Consider the following 20,892-nt stretch of genomic DNA (forward strand, 5'->3'; position numbering starts at 1 on the left):
AGTTCACCAGCTTTCAGCTCTCCTGATAGGAGGCCAAACCTTTGGGACTACTGGGTCTCTTAAATCAGCAGATCTCCCCAACAGCACAGAGCAGACCGACCTTATAGCCAGTAATCTTGCACAGCAGAAGCCACCTCTGGGAAACGGGGTATGCTGCTTGCAGAACAAAGTTTCTATAAACCAGCACAAGCATTGTAGACTTGGACCCAGACTGTCACACAACTATTGTTTCTTTGCTAAGCAATGCCTGTGCCAACCTACCTTGCTTATATTGCCAAACACAGATCAATATCCCAGCTGGCCTTAAAATATTTCTATGTCTCAAAGGGACCTCACATTGCCAAAATGGAAAGAACTGAAAAGATCTTTCTGTGATAGTTAAGAGATTTACATGCCAGATTAACACCTGAAACTTCCATTGCAAGTGGTAATGGCCTCCCACTTTTCTGACCTATTTCCAGCCTCCCTGCTTCCTTCCTCCTTGTTCCTGACGTATCTCTTCAGAGACGTGGCATTTCCAGTTTTTTTAATTTGTCAAATAACTTGAACATTTGAGACTGCGTATACTTTTGGCCAAATCCTTCGCAGATTCGATGCAGACATTCTCTGCATCTCGTATGCTGAAGCCTGTGCAGTCTGAGATATGGCTTAGAGAGCAAGTATTGCATCCTGTCAAATACAGAGTCACATTTCCTCTCATTCTTCACAAACCACTAGATCAATGAATCAAGGTGTCATGAAATGACACAGGAAAAATCGATCAGGTGCCATAAAATTATTGCTTTCAAAGCAATTCTGCATGAAAGAAAACATGTATTGATTCCATATCCAATATACTAAGTACACTTATTGTATCTCTAAGAAAATTCAGGATTCCTGATCACAGAAGTTCAATTTTAGAACGCATTTGTTGCAATGTTTCCTAAAGACTGCCAAAACATTTATTTAATTTAAAATAGTTCATGATCTAAAAGCTTATAATTTTTGTCAGAAGCAGCCTTTAGCACCTGCCTAGCATTTTTATCTGTCTGGAAATTACAGTAAATCACCATACTCTTTACCTCACTTGCTAATTTAGTTAGGTTATGTGCAGAACAAAGGGCCACAATAAATGTTAAACTAAGGGCTACACCCACTTATAAATCACACATACACAGGTTTCTTATTTAGCAAGTTAAATATTTACTAGATTATAACTGGCAAACAACACAAGTAGGTCCCTTAGATGCTAAATGATTTATCACAGGAAAACTCTTTAGCACACATTTCTTAGCCCCGCCACAGACATTTCCGAAACATCTTTTTCCATCTGTTTTTCTTAATCCCACAAAAGAAGGACAAACTTCACCTGGACGGATATATGCATGAATAAAGCATAATAACACAGCATCAAAAGGATTTATCACCTCAGACCATACTTCTTTCAGTCCTCTACCCTGTCGTCATTTGCAAAGTGGTAGTGATAAATGTGACATCAAAATGCAGTCTGATGCTTTGGTTTCTGAACATCAAAGACAAAGAAGGTAAGATCCCAATTTCTTAAAATCTATTTAGGCTGCATACTGCTCTTAAGAAATCTGATTATCAAAATCTGTCTTTTCATAGTATTTTGATCCTGCTCTTTATTCTGCTCCTCTTGCTTACTAAAAAAAATAGTAGTTTATACATCTACAACCATGGTGTGGATCTGGATTATGAGTTCTTGTACTTTCACATGTGGGAGGAAAAGGCAGAGAAATGCTTGTATTAATCCAGCATACCTTCAATGCATTCGTGTCAGTTCACAACATATGAGTAACTATTTCAAAGTTAGATCTATACAGATCTTAAATTATCTGTGCAAGCTGTTCTTGGGAGACAAAGGAAAAACCGGGAGAAAGAGGATAGAAAGACAGGAGAAGAAGAAAGGAGAAGGGGATATTGAAATATAGTTACACTTAATTCAACTGTTCTAAACCTGCCTCTGTGACATTTAACAGTATTAGAGAGTGATTTTGACTACAGAAGAAACATTGTGGTCACTGTGCTGATTTGACCATCTGCAAAGCAGCCACGCATAGCAATAATCACAGCTTACATAGATAAACAGATTGTGTGTTTTGGCTTTAATTGAAGCCACAAGTTTTCACTTTCAGAACTTGAACTATTTATTTTAATATGAGAGCCAGTTCCAGTTTAAACATTCTGTATGATCAGGAAAGGCAGTAAAAGACATTGTGAGTAAAGCCATCACTGAGAAACAAGTATAAGCAGACAAATTTTTTCTTGCTCTGTGCATCTTCTTTGGACATTAGAGCTACATCCAACAATGGATTGCCTTAAACATCCCTCACACTGAATTTGCTGCTGTCTTATGCGACAATTCCATTATCATAAGTTGCATTCTCATGAAGCTCATGTTTGACCTAACTTAGTCCCTAACATTCATAAATGATTACTCCTGCTCAGCTTTCCTCTCTCTCAAAAATGGTTATGTCACCTTTCAAACACTCTGGCACCTTAATCTTCTCTTTAAGTTGCTGAAAACAGATAATTTCAATATTCTCTCTCACTTCTCTAAATTATCTCCTCAGATTTCCCTTTGATTTCAGTCTCCTTCCAATTTTCTCTGTTGTATTTTGCCCCCCTCCTCCAAGCCCCAACCTGGGCTACAGAATTTGCTTGCACAAATGGAGCTTCTTTTAAATGCTAGGGATTTTTCTTCTGCATAAAGAAGAATTCTCCTATGGCTGTTTACCTTTCTCTCACATCCTACTTTAGTAGTGATGTTCAGAATATTAATTTCAGATTGAACTCTCAGAGAAGAAAACTAACCACAGTCATTTTTGCCTGCTTTGTGCAAAATTACAACCCTGGACATCCGTAGTTTTGGATTTGTTTTGGTAGAGACATCTGTCTGTTTTAGAGAAATAAGGAGATTAATTAGGAATTGGTTTAGAAATTATGCTTTTTAAAATTAAAGCTCCTATGCTTTTTTCTCTCATTCACTTAAATATGGCTGTTAGCATTCTTTATTTCATTTATATAACATGCAAAACAGAACATATATGGTTTTTTTTTCCTTAATATGCTTAATTTTACAAATTAAATTAAAGTTTTCCCACGAAGATTATCTTAGTTTATTGTTTCTACCTGGGAATATAGAATCTCAGTTCCACTATCAATCAACACACCACACACATCACAATAAAAACTGAAATTATTACACAAAGGAATCCAAGCACACTAGATGCATGGACATAAAGATGAGAAAGGAAAATCAAAGCTGATAAACATGGTGTAAATTACTAGGACACCTTGCTGAGCTATGAATTAGCTGTAGGTATGTTTACATGGTAACATTTGGTCAAGAAACAGACATCAGCATTAACTTAGGTAATCAAAGATGTAACTGTGTACACATCTGTAGCCAAAAAAAAAAATCAAAAGAAGGTATGAAAAGGCTGAAAACAAATAACACAATGTGTTTCTATAAATCATTAGCACAAATTTGTCTAGAACATTATATGCACTCGGATCCCTGCATCTTTGGAAAGGAATTTGGAGAATCAGAACAGACTCATGGGAAAAAAAAAAAAGACCTTACTTCCTGAAAAACAGATAATATTAAAATCACTTACATCAGAAAAAATGCAGAAAGGAGCAGACAAAATAAGGAAGATTAACAACGCCTAGTCTGTGTGCATCTCCATGCAAAACCAAGGAGGCATTTCACAAAAATAAAAAGTAGAAAATCAAAATAGAAAAAAAAACCGAAAAACAGGAGACTGTTGAAACCTATGATTTGATATTAAGAGAGGGGTTAAACAATTATTTCTAGAATTTTCAGGTACAAGTAAAATAATAGCTTTTTAGAAAAAATATGTAATATTTCTGAATCCAAGCCAGTCTTTAATTGCTGCAGATCAGGTAAGGCCCATAAAGCAAGGGGGAAGGGCAGATTATTCTTCATTTGCCTAGCATGGGGCCAATAGGCCTTTGTCAGAAGTGTCAGTACTGGGCTGTGCAGCATTGGCAAAGAGATAATAGACATAGATTCAGCTTGTTTCCCTTCCAGGGTGGCATTTCAATTTTCCTGAATCTGACAGTAGTCAAAAATCCAGTAGAGCTAGCACTCCTGAATTCTCATATCAGGGAGGATAAAGATCATGCATTAACATGAAATGCAACAGAAATTCTTCTGCTCGTGTTACAATGTTGATTTAATATATTTTCAAAGTCTGTGGGCTTTGATTTTCTCACGCGCTATTGATATAACCTGCGTTTTTTTTTAATTATTCAAAGAATCAAGAATATTGTTTTCTCAACAGGAAAACTAGCACAGCAGAAAGTCTGCAGTCAGCAGAGGGAGTCAACCACTTCCAGAAAGCAACTCTTCTATTCTAGGAATGGTCTAAGTGCCCTCTGTAGATGCCCATCTCCTCTGACTGCAGAGGGAACCTAAAACCAGCCCTGCATTTATAGTGAAACTTGTGCATGGAATTGGTGGAATGACACCCTCCCACAAACTCCTGAACAATATTGGTGCATAATTAGCTTAATCTCAGGATGTCTATCTCAACCAAGAACTGATCTGCTAACAGGCTGTAAGAGGTGTTAAGCAGGTGCAGTTTAATATAGTGAGGATTTTCACTGATTTTGTATTAAAAAATATCACTCATTTTAAAAATGAAAATAAATCCAAGCTCAGGCACAGATAAGGCTGAAATCAAATTCTGGCAGCTTCAGCCTAACAAATGACTGTGTATTACTATTGCTGTTCTCCTGAAGAAAGGATGTACAAAGTTATTCCAATGTTTGCATTCTCCTGTTGTCTGAAGTTTCACAGTAAATTCCATTCAGAAATCCAGGATCTAGATGAACAAAAAGGTTTTCCAGTTTTTTAGCTGTGCTGTAGTGATGTTTCTTTTCTACTTTGCCTCACAAAAATGTTTTTTAAAATATTTGTGGTGAGACTGTGTCAGAAGTGCACAGAACATGGCTACTTAGAGCAAAACTCAGACAGCAAACAGCCTGGCTCTGTCTGTGTCACCTCCAGGCTGAGACCTGTATAAATCAAACAGCTATGCAACAGATAGCAAAGTTTATCTGCACACGGAGCACCGCAAGCCTGTATGATTTTACTAATTTGAGTTCTTGAAAGCAACAAAGAAAAGGCATAGCAGGTCATGTCATGAAAGTCCAAAGTAGAAAGGTTCAGGGAGGGTAGGAAGGCTAAGTGTTGAAGGGAAGTCTGGACTGACTCAGAGTGACAGCAGTAATGGCCTGTTTGACTACGGTCTATCAGTGCACACAATTTCCAGCAGCGCTATATAGCGGGACTCAGCAGTAGTAAACACAGCTCAACACCTATCCCACTGTTTCCAGGTACCATTTTCTGTAACAAAACAGAGTAACTTTAGGGATGCATTTGAGTCAAAGTAAACTGAATGGGCTCATGATTTAAGACTCAAGAGAGCTGCTTCTATTTCATAGAATCATAGAATAGAATAACCAGGTTGGAAGAGACCCACCGGATCATCGAGTCCAACCATTCCTATCAAACACTAAACCATGCATCAAACACTAAACCATGCAAACCATGCAAATTTGTTCAAAGACACTTCAAGTTTCTGAATTCCAGGGGGAATTCACAATCTGCTATGTAAATACAGTATCAGATTCTTCCCTGCTCTATACTTCCATACATGCCAGTGGACAGTGTGGTTCCTAGCAAACACCATGAAGGTGTGGTTACATCTTTTTTTCTACCTATAGTACCAAACCTTCACTTTTTATGACTTTGGAAAGTATTCCTTTGCTTACACTAGAGCAAACGCACTCCTCTTATTCTATTTAATTCCTGAACACCTTGAGGTACCTTTGTATATATTGACTACTAAAGAGATTACAAGAATCAAGCTTCCCAAAGGCTAGACAGTAAGTGGCAAGTATGAAAAGGAGACTTCTCATGAGCAGTACTTGGCTATTAGGCGTTAGCTAGGGAAATTCCCACTCCCTCTGTTGGCTAAGAGGTATTTCAGCAGGGAGATCACCTAGATATGATAAGGAATACTCCCAGCACAGGAAGGTCTCATGCTTAATAGATGACAATAACATTAGTCTAACATTTAAAGAGTGCTGAGTAGTGCAAACAAGTTCAAAAATATCTTAATATGTATTCATTGTGGGATAAATGAACTAAAAGTCAGTGGTGCTATGATGATAGTTTAATACTTCAATTCATATGTCATTATCTACTTCTGAAAAGCCATGCATTGGGTGAAAATTAAATCATGGGAGAAGAGACGATTTTTTCCTGGTTTATTTTATAACACTGTAGCTACCTTTGGCCTGTAATAAAATCCCTGGTATGAGAACACCATAGCAATTTTCAGGCAATTAACAAATGTAAGAGAGACTTTGGAGAGATCATTGACGCAGCAGGTACTTGACAGGCCTGCCAATGAATGTTCTTAGGAAAACAAACATGTAGAAACTACCGCAGAGTTCCTTAACTTTTCAACGTGTTTGCTGGGGGACCAGATATCAAGTGATGCATGACTCGCCACACCCTATTCCTGCAAAGCAACCAATTTTAGTAACTACACAGTCTATATAAATACACAGAGTTATACAAACCAGGACTTTTTGGCCTTTTCCGGCAGTTGCCAAATGAAATTTACAGAAAAGCATAGCTCCCTCTGGGATATATGTACATAAACAGAATGGCAACCGTTTCATTCAACTGGTAATCCGTTTCCTAATCTGGTTTGAAGACAGAGACATCACAGTACCTTAACAGTTAACTATGAAATCCGATCTGTCTAAAGCTTGTGACAGAAAGTTAGAACCAAGGGCCCAATTGGATGATGCTTTGAGCAGCCTGATCTAGTGGAAGGTGTCCCTTCTCAAGGGAGGGGGGTTGGAATTGGAAGACCTTTAAGATCCTTTCCAGCCCAAACCATTCTGTGATTTTTACATGTCCATTTACTTGTACTTTCGCTTCTGCTATGCTGTCTATTTTCCAGTTGAGGCAATTCTGAATGTGCAAAATTGCTTTAACTATTAAGTTATTCCATACACATGATAAATCTGAGACATTAATTCAAGAGATCAGCATTTTTTATACTGAACAGCTCTCTGGTGCAGATTGTCGAAAGAGAATGAACACAGCAGTCGTGTTCTTTTGGGAGGCCTGAAGATGCTGACTAGAGAACAAAAAGAATCCCTGTAACAACAGTTACACAAGACCTCTCCTAGGTAGGTTACAGACATCCCTGTCACTGTGGTTGCACCCATAATACTTAATCACTCGCATTTATAGAATAGGATCAATCTACTAGAAGTACATCAGGACATAGGCTCAGAGATCCTTGCACTTTAACAGCTGCCACGAAGGTGGACATGTGGCCCCTGAGCCTAGTTCTAAAGTTTCTGCTCATGACTGCAGTGGAATTTGGGTGTGAATCCATTCATCTTCCATTCCTCTGTCTAGAATGTGATAAGGCCAAGCCAACAATTCAAGCTACAGCCTGTGCTTCTTCCTTAGATGCCTTCTTTTCCTGTTTGCCACATTTCCATTTTCAAATGGCCATCTCCTGTGGGAATAAAAAGCTCAAGAAACAAAATAAAAGATTAATTTCTTGCATTTCACAATGAGGTGTTTAGAGAACTCATTTTCTTTCACGTTCCCAAATATTCTTCCAGCTCACAGTTATTTCAAAGATGTATTTGAGATTTGGGCACAAATAGTGCTTTGCTTCTATATTTATGGTAAAGACCTTATTTCTTTGAACAGCTACTGTTGGAAATGCTAGTTGAGGAAACAATAAACTGGAAAATATAGCAGCTGTTAGGTAAAAGAGAACAAGGTGGGAAAACGAAGAAACATTTGTCTAGAGGCCTGGGTTGTCCATCAGTTAGAGTTTCACTGTGATGGCCTCCCAAAAGCAATTACTTGAAGGTAAGTATTTGTCTGCTACGTAGACTGGAATGTCAAGTATTTGCAACTTGCTTTAGGTAGCAAATTATGAGAGCAAGTCCGGTTAGAACCATTATAATGTGATGCTAAAGTCAGACTACTGGGGAAAATCTATCATAGGGGTTATCAAGTGCAGAAAAACCAATTTAATTCTCAAAGGAAAAAGCAATCACAACGAATATGAAGCAGCCAGTGGAAAAAAAAAAATTCTGAATGTAGGTTATGCTCATCCTAGTGGGACCATGCAAACAACTTCTACTGCTTTTTGTGTCAGTTTAAGAGGTAGATTAAAATCAGTCCCTATATTAAGAGTGAGGGAAAAGGAGAACAGACATTTTTCCCTGCTACTGACCCTGGCTGTTAGCTAAGTCAAAGACTGCAAAGATACCAAGTCTATCATGGCTTTTTACGCCCAGCAGATAGGATGAGGTAAAGAGACAGCACTATAATAGCAAAAGGAATTGTCTGGGGTCTTTGGGGCATCAAGAAAACCTTTAACACAATAATAGAAACAAATAATTGCTCCTGAAATTTATTTTACCCTAGCTGGCCCATCTCCTCACTGACCTACAACATACTGATGGGCCTAAACGTGATTATTAATTGTTTCCATGAGACTGTTTTCTTCTTTGACTAAAAACTGAGAAAAGGCAAAAACACTTCTTTGCAAATGTAGCTTTTGAATAGGCAGCAGGGTGACTCATGGTGAATAATGAAAAGTCACGCTAAGAACTGTATTCCATTAGGGAAAAGCACTCAAAAGGGCGTTATCCTGCAACTTTTGGTACAACCTTAATACTAAGAAGCTTGGGACTTAGTATAACTATATCTCCTCTGACTTCCAAGATACCCCAAGAATGAATTTGGCCCTGTTTGTTTTGGTAGTGGCTGATTAGCCAAAAAGGAAAGCTAAAAGAATCAGGAGACCTCAAGGTAATCTTATTTCCTTTTCCTCTAATGCAGCAAGCACAGAGCTCCCGATTGACTGCAGAATACTTAGGATGATGTGTCTTGAGTGTCACCTGTCCTCATGCTTCTAAGGACATAGATCAAAGATTTATCTTCTCAAAAAATTGCTTGGTGGATACTCCTAATTGCACTGCAGAGTGATGCAATGCATTGAAGCATATTAATGCAGTTTGTCTTGTATTTGAGCAGGCACAAATATATTCCTCTATAAACTTAATACTTTGCTGCTATTTCCCATAAAGATTCTTTGTCTCAAGGCAACAAGCTTGACCTTGAATCTGCTCAGGCAATGCTTGTAATTACATGTTTTGAACTACAAATCCTTCATTCCTAGGTGTTCTTTGCCTCCTGCATAGTAGAGATCACCATACCCCAGGATTGCTCAGTGGAGTTCAAAAAGAGTCATTAAATTCCATGAGAAATTCCTTATAACGGGACCAACCAATAATATTTTTTTATAATCAATCCTTATGTTTCAAAATTTTCTTTTACACAGTGAAAGGAAAACTAAGCTATATCTACAAACATATTACTTAAGAAATAAATTCTAGGGATACCCACACTAGTAATACATGGCTGCTGTGTTGGGACATGCACTGTGATCCATGCAAAACCAAGCATAAAGATAGGCACAGTAGATCCCCTAAGTAGAATTTATTTGGTTGAAGTTCACGAATTTTTGGTTCAAAATAAACATGTTCTTTCCAAGAGGTTTACAGAGTACACAGAAAATGTCATACTTGAAGTGAGAATAGAATTGCAGTAAGAAGGGATATTTCCCATCTATAAGAAGCTTTTCAAGGACTCCCAGGCAGAGGATAGATCTATACTGTTTATTATTCCTAGTATAACTTTACAACATCTATCAAAAAAACTGACAATATGATACTCAATCTTCCTTACAAAGTCGGTGCTAGGGGGTTAGGGATTGTATGTGTGTCTTTAGAAAGATACCCCCAAGAAATGCTATTTTAGCAAACTACCCCCAGGAGCCTATGAATGAGCTGAAACCTACCTTATGTGTGCCACTGAAAATTATTTCTAGCTTTCCAGTCAATTTTGAGCATTATGTTCTTCTGGCTGGCTCTCTCACTGCAGATGAGATGCTAAGCTGTTTAGCTGGCCCCTCCTCCAGACCAAGCTTGCAATATCCCAGTGGTTGCTATAAAAAAGAGAAATTATATTGCACAGCCAGAATCCTAATTTAACAAGCGATCTCTACAAATAATGAAAGCTACTTTCCCCTACCCCCACCGCACCCACAGGAGTAAACTTCGTGCTGCAGCTCAGGGGACTAAAGCTCTTTGGGACCTGATGTTGGCCACCAGTGCCTAGAGATGGTCAGAGGCAGCAGGCCTGATTCTGTGTGTAGTTGACAGAAACTTGGAATAACTCTGTCAAGGTTACACATCAGATTTGGGAGGCTGAGGCTAGATCTGGACTGGTGAATGGATTTAGAGGATCAGGCTCTATAAACTGAGGATCAGGTTCCATACAATTAAATACTAGATGCATTGAGTTGTTAATATTAATTTCCCAGTGCTGCAGGCTGGAAGAATCACAATCAGTGACTATTAAGTGTGTGCGAGTACTTACACGGCTCTCAGAGCCGTGGTATACAAGCACCTATGGACACTTCCTTGGCAACCTTAGCTTCATCCAGTACAAAAATATGTGAGGGGAATTGCAAGAAAGAACCATTATCACATCAAGACTTCAGAAGAGTGGGAAGTCTCTCTTACATTAACATCCCAGCAGAAGCAGGGTCTTTCTGCTCTCACTGACTTTCATGCAGTATGATTACTGTATCATTGTGTTGTTTCCACACTTCAATTACTGTGTCACCCAGTATTTACTGCCAGAACACAACCCAGCCCTCTTCACAGGCAGCGCAGACCCTGCCAGGATCTGACGAAACACTATAGAATCTACCAACCCACTACAGAGAGCTGAAATCTACACGTCCTAACAGGTTCATCCCTGGAGCAAGGCCAGTTTCTGTGCTCCCTTTTTCAAAAGTGCTTCCTTTACTCCAGCTGAACAAGTAATACTAGATGCACTGCTGGTAGATCTTTCCATGGTTTTACTTCTACAGTGGTTGGTAAAGGTTTACGCTATTACTGTTCTTATTGATGCCACATCGACTCCTGCTCCATGTCCATCCTGTACCTCAATTTATTTGTCAGAATGAGGTATCAGCTGAGCAAGTCCTGCCTCATTTCCAGCATGGGAGCTGAACTGCTGATCAAAGAGCTTTCAAGCCTTGTTATTACACACCTGCTGATGACCAGACAAAAGACTAAACTAAAGATCATGAATACTGCTTCTTCAGCAACTTACTTTCTGTGTATCAGTTAACTTTTTCCTAGTGTTCATCATCATCTCTGAACCTCATGAACTCTTCCCTCTTTTATGTGTTCTTGAGGTTATCTTTACAAGATTTCATTCAGAAGTTCAAGCATGATCTATTTGAATGTTTTCAGAGGTGCTAAGGCACATCTATAAGTTATTTAGTGGTGTAAAATAATAGCAAAAGAAAAATGAGATCAAAATAATCAAAACAAAGTAGTGGGCTTCCTGTATGTTTTTCTTTTCCTTTTTATTTTTTTTTCTGGTTTTAAATATCCTTCCTAGGGTTAATGTTCCTGTGATTTTCTTCATTGTCAGTACTACAGCCCACAGAAATTTCCCATTACCAGATGTGTTTTCCTGTCAGTCCATTGTGACTGCTCATCAGAAACATCACTTTACTCACGTATTTCATGTGTTCAGGACCATGAACAATTATGCCCTACCTTTCCTATTAAATTTTGTAACCTTTCAGGCAGTGGAATGTTCTGTGTGTTTCCCAGACTGGAAAGTATTTTTAGAAACCACAACTCTACCATAAAACATGCTATTGTCTAGAATATTTATAGACAGATGAGTTAAAAAGAAAAACAAAACAAAACAAGAGTTATCTAGTTACAGCTAAAGTTAATGGAGTGGAAGGCTAAGTAAGTCTGGCTAGCTTTACATGAACTTTGGTCACAGTAAGCATTGAATCATGTTATATTATTTAGAGAACATTAAATACATGTTTTCTAACAGTGCACTTGACTCAGTACAGATAAAGTCTCTAATATTATGAGAAAAGGCAGCACATACAAAGCATCACAGATTCAAAGCCAAGCCTTTTATGAAGGCTCCTTTTATTTTCTTAGTTTATAAGCTCACCACAAGCACCATCACCTGCCAAATAGTTTATAACACATTTAATACAACTGGAGCATAATACTCTTCAATGGTTGTAAAATACTCTGCCCAGACAGTGCTCTGCCAGTGGTCAGTTCTCTGAACGGGGGAGGAGTTATTCATAGAGATACATGCATAAGAGGAATATCTGGATTTGTGGAGTTTGCATTCATAGATACAAGCTTTCCTGGTATATGCAGGTAGCTTGAGAGAAGTGTTATTGTCTCATCTGCCCAATACTGTGGCTTGTGCTGTATTCACATTATACAATAATCTATTACCACTGAATAGCACTTATCAAGCCAGAAGGATTTCAGCACGATCTAGAAGCTCAGTTACTGACAAGCCACATTCTTCTTTGCAAAAGCCAGTAAATGGCCCCTCAGAAAACAACAAAACTTGCAGCCATTCCTTGCACAAATAGATGTTTGCTGCTCGCAGTACTATTTCTCTCAGGGTAGTTCATCTTGATGCCATCAGGCTGACCCTTAAAGAAACCCTTAATGCAAAGAGATTCAGGATTCACCAGAAGCCTTGCTTGTTGGTTACGTTTTCTGTTGCATATGTAGCAGCCAGGGACTCCTGCACAAGCTGTGACTGTGGAAAAATTCCATGGCAGCCCTTGGCTCAGCCTCTAGTCTCCCAGGGTGAAAAATGCCACTCCTCATCACTAAACCAAGTGCCGTCATCTGCTAATGCATAACATCAGTCTGGTTGCTGATTTAGAAAGGGCACCAAGATGAGATCTGAAGCACAGCCCTCTGGGAAGACAGTCAGCCTGCTATATTCAAACAGTCACAGCACGTAAAAAATGGAGAAATCAGCCAAGCCACACAGAGACCTTTTTTTGAGAGGTACTAAATCACATGACAGGACCTTCCCTTGGCAAATCAGCTGGGACAGGTTGCTTTTAACAGATCCAGCTCCTGAAAAGGGATGGTGATAACTTAAATTGATTAGCATAGGAGACTCTTCAAGGGCAAATCATATTTGCTATCGATGACTACAGTACATTAGTCTGTTGCTGGGTCTGCACCATCCAAATTTATTCGTTAAATGATAAAGTTATGGGGACCAGTAAGGCACAGAAGCCTATTGCAACAGAAATAATATAACACAGAGATACTCTTTGAAACACAGGCAGCTCAAATATGACAGTGAGCACCTGAAAACCGTGAAATCCAGAAGCAACAGGAAACAAGCAGTTGTTTCAGTTCTCTTCTGGGCCGGGATGGTCTGCATTTTGGTAGCACAATTTTTGCCGTATTCCATTACTGCTATGGTTGGTTGCAATTCATATTTTGCACAGATATCTATAAGTGAAAAAGGCTGTTTAAAGAGATATTTTTTTCCAATGTTTACTTTACCAAATGACCAACTGTAATTTTAGCTAGATTCTGAATTCAGATCTCATCTATATGGCTGTGCAAGTAGTAATCCATGTTCAATAACGGCACTCCTTCCACATGAGCCAGCAAAGTACCATTCTCTTCATCCGTCAGATGGGGGGCTGGAAATACACAGCGGAACAGGGCTGATTTTCCTGATTTACACAAACTCATTCACACTTCATCTAAATATGTTCTGTAACCAGGAAGTAGGACTGTAGACGCTCATACAATACTGACAGCTAACAGCCAAAAGCACCACTTACCTGTGACAAATAACAAGCTCTGATGTGTTAGATTTTTTAGAAACAACTTCAATAACTTCATTTGTCTTCATTCATCTAATACTAATTACAAAAAATGTGGTAGATGAAGAGTTAAATGTCAGTATATTGTTTAGGCATAAATAAATAATTATAGTTTAGGAGAAGAGTCTTACTCCCATCTGCACTCTTAGTTGTGTCTATCAACCACCAGGAAACTTTGTCTTCAGAGAAAAACATAGAAAATATTTCATTAAAACTAGAAAGTACATCTGAGATTGTAAGGAAAACTTAGATGTTCTCACAACATGAAAATGGCTCTAGAGAAACTGTGGAAGACTAAGGAGCTTTTCTGCTGGCTGGGGTGGCAGAACAGTTGGGGAAAAGGGAATACCAGCCCTATGTCAGAGGTTTTTGATACACTATAAATGCTCAAAACAGTACTAACAAGTTTGGCTGACCCTTAATTAAGCCATCTTTTTATCATCTAATTTACCACCTTCTTGAGCATGCTAGGAAATTCATCAGGTTTTGCCACTCTCTTGGTATTATCGTCCATTGATTATAAGGCCAAAGGAATCTGGTTTTTTAAGTTTGCAGCAATGGAGAGTGCACTCAGACCTCGTTGCATTAACTGCTTAATATCCACATTGAAAATCTCTTCTAGCATGCCAAAATTTCAGCTTTCAACATCCAGTCACTGACTTTCTTTATCATTTTGCTGAAGAAAGAGGCCCTTTATTGTCAGATTTCTGTTTCTTGTAGTGTTCTCAGAGAACCACTTAACTTCATATTTAATAAGCTAAGCCTCATTTGCAGAATATAGTTTCTATTAAAACCTTGTATCATTCTTCTCATAACATTGCAGTCAAATTTTAACATCCCTCTTGAAATATTGCCAGGAAAATTGGACAATCTACTGCCCACAATAGTTGCATTCATTCCCAAATACAAAGGAACTTTAAATCTCTTTAGAACAGTAGCCATTTTAACTACTGGTTTACTCTGAGTTATTATTTATCTCATTATCCAGCATGACTCCCACGATCTCCTCAGCACCATAAGGTTTCAGGGCAGTGCCTTAAGTGGAGGAAATTCATCCTTCTTATACATATGATCCTGCTTTTGACAGTATCAAATAAATGTTGGTTATAAGTACACAGTCTTCTAGTGTTCCGAGCCACCCCACACAGATGAACTGCCATCTTTATGTTTTAGCTCACAAGCTCTGTGTTCTTGAGTTGGCTTTATGTAAATTTGGTTCTGAATGAAGGTATCAAATAAAATAATATATCTACTCTATTACATTTCCCAGAAGTAATGTCAAATTAGAATGACAGAATTTATTTCCTGTATCTTGGTACTCACTGTATCACTTTCCTTTTATGAATTATTAGTTCTTGTATCAACCTACCCCACACTTTGCCTGGAACTGATGATATTAAACTGACAAGCCAAAAATTATCTGCGTTATACTATCCACTTGTTTTAATAGCAATGCACATTTCTCTCAGGAATTTTATACTGTAGTACATGCTACAGTTTAAATCAATAACTTTTGTTGAGGACTACACTTCCACTTAGTATACTAAAGAATGTTTAAAAAACAAATTAATTCTCTATGTGCTTACTCTTTGCTGGGTAAAAAAACTGGCTGGATGTCCAGGCCCAAAGTGCTGTTGTGAATGGAGTTCAATCCATTCAGCAGCTGGTCACAAGCAGTGTTCCCCAGGGATCAGTGTTGGGGCTAGTTCAGTTTAATACCTTTATTAATGATCTGGAAGAGGGCATCACGTGCACCCTCAGTAAGTTTGCAGACAACACCAAGCTGTGCAGGAATGTTGGTCTGCTTGAGGGCAGGAAGGCTCTGCAGAGGGCCATGGACAGGCTGGATCAATGGCCCAAGGCCAATTGTCTGAGATTCAACAAGACCAAGTGCCAGGTCCCGCACTTAGGTCACAAAACCCCCATCCAACGCTACAGGCTGGAAAGCTACCTGGCAGAAAACGACCTGGGAGTGCTGGTGGGTGGCCAGCTGAACATGAGCCAGCAGTGTGCCCAGGGGTCCAAGAAGACCAACAAGATCCTGGCTTGCATCAGAAAAGGACCAGGGAAGTGATTATACCCCTGTACTCAGTACTGGTGAGGCTGCACCCCAAATCCTGCATTCAGTTTTGGGCCCCTCAGTGCAAGAAAGATGTTGAAGTGGTCGAGCACAACCAGAGAAGGGTAACAAAGCTCGTGAAGGGTCTGAAGCACAAGTCTTAAGAGGAGCAGATGAGGGGACTGAGGCTGTTTAGTCAGGAGAAAAGGAAGCTGAGGGGAGATTTTATTGCTCCCTAAAGCTACCTGAAGGGATACTGTAGTGAGGTGTGTATTGATCTCTTCTTCCAAGTAACAAGTGATAGGGCGAGAAGAAACGGCCTCAAGTTGTGAAAAGGTAGTTTAGATTGGATATTAGTAAATATTTCTTCTCTGAAAGAGTTGTCAAGCACTGGAACAGGCTGCCCAGGGAAGTGGTGGAGTCACTCTCCCTGGAGGTATTTAAAGGACATGTACATGTGGTGCTTAGGGACATGGTTTAGTGGTGGATGTGGCTGTATTAGGTTTATGGCTGGAGTCGGTGATCTTGGAAGTCTTTTCCAATATAAACGATTCTGTGATTCAAAAAAAAAAAGACATCTACAAAGGTGAGAAACCATAGCCAAGGCTTTAAGGTTTTGTAAAAGTGGCTATTACTGTCTTCGTATATCACAGCAGTTCAGCTGGAAAGTAACATAGTTTTTTTAGAATTCACTAAATTGTCAAACTTTACCACATTGTATTAGATAAATACACCATTCCTTGACCTTGTAGCATTACTTGTTTTTCACTTGATGCAGGCCTATGAATACTAACTCTGACCCCTCATGGTGTTGAGGTGGGGAGGAAAACCCCAGAAAACTAATTCTGGTGTTCATTCAACCCATCTTCAAAATGTTGTCAATTTATTGTCTATTTCTATATTACAAGTTTCTCTTGCAAATAGTTTTTATATGGCAACAAAGATAAGTTGTAAGTTGTTAGCATTTTTGTAGTCTTGTTTAAATGAGCAGTTTGCAATGATTAGATTATTTTCCCAGCCAATATACTAATCCTCAAGCCAAGAACTCTCTGATCAAGTTACCTAACAGCAAGCCATTACCAGATGAATCAGATGGGTTTAGATTCAGTTGCCTTATATCAGTGTTTTTCAAAGTGCCACAGATCAAAACACTGAAGAGTAACAAAGACCACTTAGAGTTTGATTTAACAAGTGTAGTCTTCCCACTGCACAATGGCATAGCAAAATCTCAACCACTGTGAACATCATACTGTTGTCTTACCTCTGAGCAGTACTGGGCTTGAATTATAATAATTGTAAACTAGCACTGTCATTTACATTATGCCTTTCACAGATGTGAGCCTTAAGTAAAAATAAGATTCACTTTCTTAGTACTACAAAGCACATATGGAGCAGCTGGTTATTTCTGAATTGCAAAGAGCCACTGCAAAGGTCTATTTGCCGCATGTTGGCATTATTGTCAGATAAAAAATATGAAACAGTGGTAATGAAGAATCCTTATGATATGCAGAAGCCCAAAGGAAAATAGAGATCTTCAGCTATTGCTACATAATGCTTTCTTATCGATGTGAGCCTTGCAAACTAGAGTTAAAAAGGAAAAAAAGGAAAAGCCTTATTAGGCAAATCTCACTGTTTTGTAATTAAGCAGATTGGAGGCAGATGCCATCAGAGATTCTCTATGATTCTACAGTGCTGAGGTTTACCCAGGCAGACTATTAATTTACTCTGCAGATAAATGAAAATGATGACAGATCTCAAACTGTTAATTAATCATCCCACATCTACATGGAGAGACATGGCACCTTGTTCACAAGTTGCTGTAAACCTTTTTATTACTCAGGAGGATCCAATTATTTAGAATGATTAAGTGACAAAATAATTGACTAATCAAAGATGTACACGCCAGAGAATTAAAATAATTCTTACCCCACTTTCGTGTCTTAACTGAGGGTATCTAGATACTAGAGGTTACTGTAAATTAGAGATTGGTCTTTGTCTCACTAGCTAGGAGTGTTCCTGTAAATCAGGCCAAAGTTTGTTGGCTAATCACTCAAAAGGCCAAGTAAGTCAATTAAAGGCAAAACTAGATTAAAAAAAAACACAACTAAGAGGTTAATTTAGAACAACAGATTATAGGATTTAATATTGGTAGGATCCATTCACAACATACAGATAGAAGTATATGTGGGGAAAAAAAAAACATAACAGAAAGTTGATCCAAAAGGGTTACTATAGCACAGAAGGATTTCTGACAGTCTCTAGTATATTTGCCTTTCATACCAGATGTTTTTGATAAGCAGTACTACACATAGCTTTTACCTATAAGAATTAGAAAATTACAAGTGAATCACTATTTCCAAGCAAAGGTTAGTTAGAGATTTCAAAGCAATTTTCTGGAAGACAAACAAGAATCAAGAGTCAAGATGTTTTGTTGATTCACATCCTTCTTTGCAAGCTCTGTGTAAACAGAACAAAATCGTAAATGCTTCAATCATGCTCATAGTCTTTCAAAGTCTGTCCTATATATCTATTCTTGTATTATTCATGTTGTTTTCAAGACTGGCATTTAATTTCACTTAAAGACAGTCCTACACCACAAGCATTATACAGAACACAACCTAAGGGACCTGTATGTAAGGAATATTTTTCAGAATGTCCTATGAATACTTAAAGCTGATCTGAAGGTTTTGTAATTGCTTGAGTTAGGGACAATTACACCAAGGGATTAAATCTCTGCTCAGTTTTGACTGTAGCCTGTCAGTGCAAACTGTGCACGCTGAGAGCTGTCACCCTGGAGAACAGAACCTTCCTCACCAAACATTGACAGAAGTAGGCAGATTTTCTCAGGGTTTATAGGATTAATACAGGACAAGAGAAATACTGAGGATTAGGATATTGTCTAGGAGAAATGGGAGAGAGAGAAGGAAGAGGCTGGGGCTCACATGACGTTTTTTTGGAAAGCGGATGCTATCAGTTTGGAGAAAGTATGAGCCGGCAGCTCAGGTGTCGTTGTCAGTTTTGCTGAAGCTGTCATAATGACACGGCAGTCAAGGCAAAGGGCTGCAGTCAAAGGAATGAGAGCTTGGAACAAGAATTGGTTTTAACCCCCTAGCAGGAGTCACTGAGCAAAGCTATTCCAGTACCTGCATTGTCAGTTCTACTGGCTAAGTTGTATATGGTAGCACACAACTGGCAGTGTTCGCTCAGCTCTGGACAGCCCAGTTGGTGCAAGCACAGGACACTCGCACAACTCTGAAAATCCCCAGCACACACCTTCATCTGCTTTTTGGGACAGGTTCCATGTCACTATCTGAAAACAGACAGACTAAGCTAAATATAGCTACAAGTTGTGGTCACAGTGCGTGGAAATCACTCGTTTCCTGATCTATATTGCACTTCTTGATAACTCATGCACATATCTTAAAGAATTGGTTTTGCTCCAGAAAGCCAGTGATGAGCAATCTCAATAAGAACTTGTTTCTCAAGTTCTCTTAAGCTAAATGACTGCTACAAAAGCCATTTTCTGCCTCTGTTAAGAACAGGTAAACCTCAAGACATCTCTTAAAGTTGTTTAACTTATGGTGGTGGCAGGGTACTTTTAAAAAGTGAAAATTCATTTTAATTTTATTTAATCTCTTATGCTCCTATTCAAAATAAGTACCTGAAATCACAGTCTATCGGTATTTTTAATTGAGATATTTACAGAACTATGAAATTAACGAGGGGCTAGAAGGTGATATAAGAAACATGCCTATATGATTGAAAGGCATGAAATTCTTTAGATATGAGCAAGATATATGAAATGAAGTTGTCAACCATGAAATAAATTCCAGGCACTCATACTGGTTAGAAGAATCAGTTCAGGATAATATGACTTTGCTGTAGGACATTTCTTAGGACTAAAGAGAGCTAAGGTCCCTCAGCTATGTTTAAGCTGACATTCCCTCCAGGTAGTTCATTAGATCCCCAAAAGTACCTTACCCACCTAGCCGGAGTCCCAGATAGATGCTTTTGAAGTTTATCTATCTAACTTCAGCTCTTCAGCTTCCGAGCTATAATACTAAACAACTTATCAATAAATCAGTGCTGTGGTTATTGAGATTTATGGTATAAATTCCAAGCAATACTTATATAAGCAGTTGTCCCCTGAGAGAATCAAGTGTTAATATGAACCTACATGAGCATATACTTAACACAATTGCTGAAAGGCTATTTACATAAAGAACAGTCTTTAATCTCAGCAGAAAAAAAATATACATGTATAAATAAATTAATTATTAGCTTTTTGCTGGTGTTTGAAGTGACTATACGAAAAGATGTGGATACTTACACTGACATGTGGTGTTCGTTCACTGAAAAGACAGATTACTGTGTGCTACTCATTCCTTGGTTCTTTTCCAATTGCTGATGGTCCATTGGAAACTGAGAATACTAAACTTGTCGCACAAGCACTGAGCAATCATTAGATAATGACAATTTTTTATTGCAAACCTGAGCTGCATTTGCCAAAATTTTGTGATTGATAGGTTTAGTGACTGATAGGAATGGTTGGACTCAATGATCCAGTGGGTCTTTTCCAACCTAGTGATTCTATGAAAAATAAGTAAGAGAACAGACCAACTAAATTAAGGAATGATAGCACCTAGCTGGTACTTCTGGAACATTCTTGATTTTTCCTTCAAACATCAAAATTAATTCTGTCCCATCCAGTGATGATTACAAGCAAGAAATATAGATTAAATTTCTAATCCACATTCCAAGAACTGGCATCTTGAAGTCTTAACTCCATTGGCTGTAAGTCTGACAATCTAGTTAAATTCCCTTTACAGGAAGCTATTATAATAATTTGTGAAATAAGAAATTATAATACGTGAAATACCCCTTTCCCAGATCAACACTACACATCAAAACAGCAGTTATTTCACCTACAGGCTAAATGAAATGGTGATATTTTCAAATCTTAAAATATTT

The 20,892-nt window shown here is 38.4% G+C and overlaps 1 protein-coding gene across 1 annotated transcript in view; it reads left to right on the plus strand.

The window, feature by feature from the left end:
* Positions 1-1,223: 1,223 nt before the first annotated feature.
* PALMD (palmdelphin) overlaps positions 1,224-20,892 on the plus strand; it is a 56,262-nt gene continuing 36,593 nt past the window's right edge. Inside the window, exon 1 of the mRNA XM_069862163.1 lies at positions 1,224-1,523. Within this exon, the coding sequence (XP_069718264.1) occupies positions 1,480-1,523 (44 nt within the window). The 5' untranslated portion in view covers positions 1,224-1,479. The remainder of the gene's footprint in view (positions 1,524-20,892) is intronic.

Source organism: Phaenicophaeus curvirostris, chromosome 8 (genome assembly GCF_032191515.1).
Source record: "Phaenicophaeus curvirostris isolate KB17595 chromosome 8, BPBGC_Pcur_1.0, whole genome shotgun sequence".
Lineage (NCBI taxonomy): Eukaryota > Metazoa > Chordata > Aves > Cuculiformes > Cuculidae > Phaenicophaeus > Phaenicophaeus curvirostris.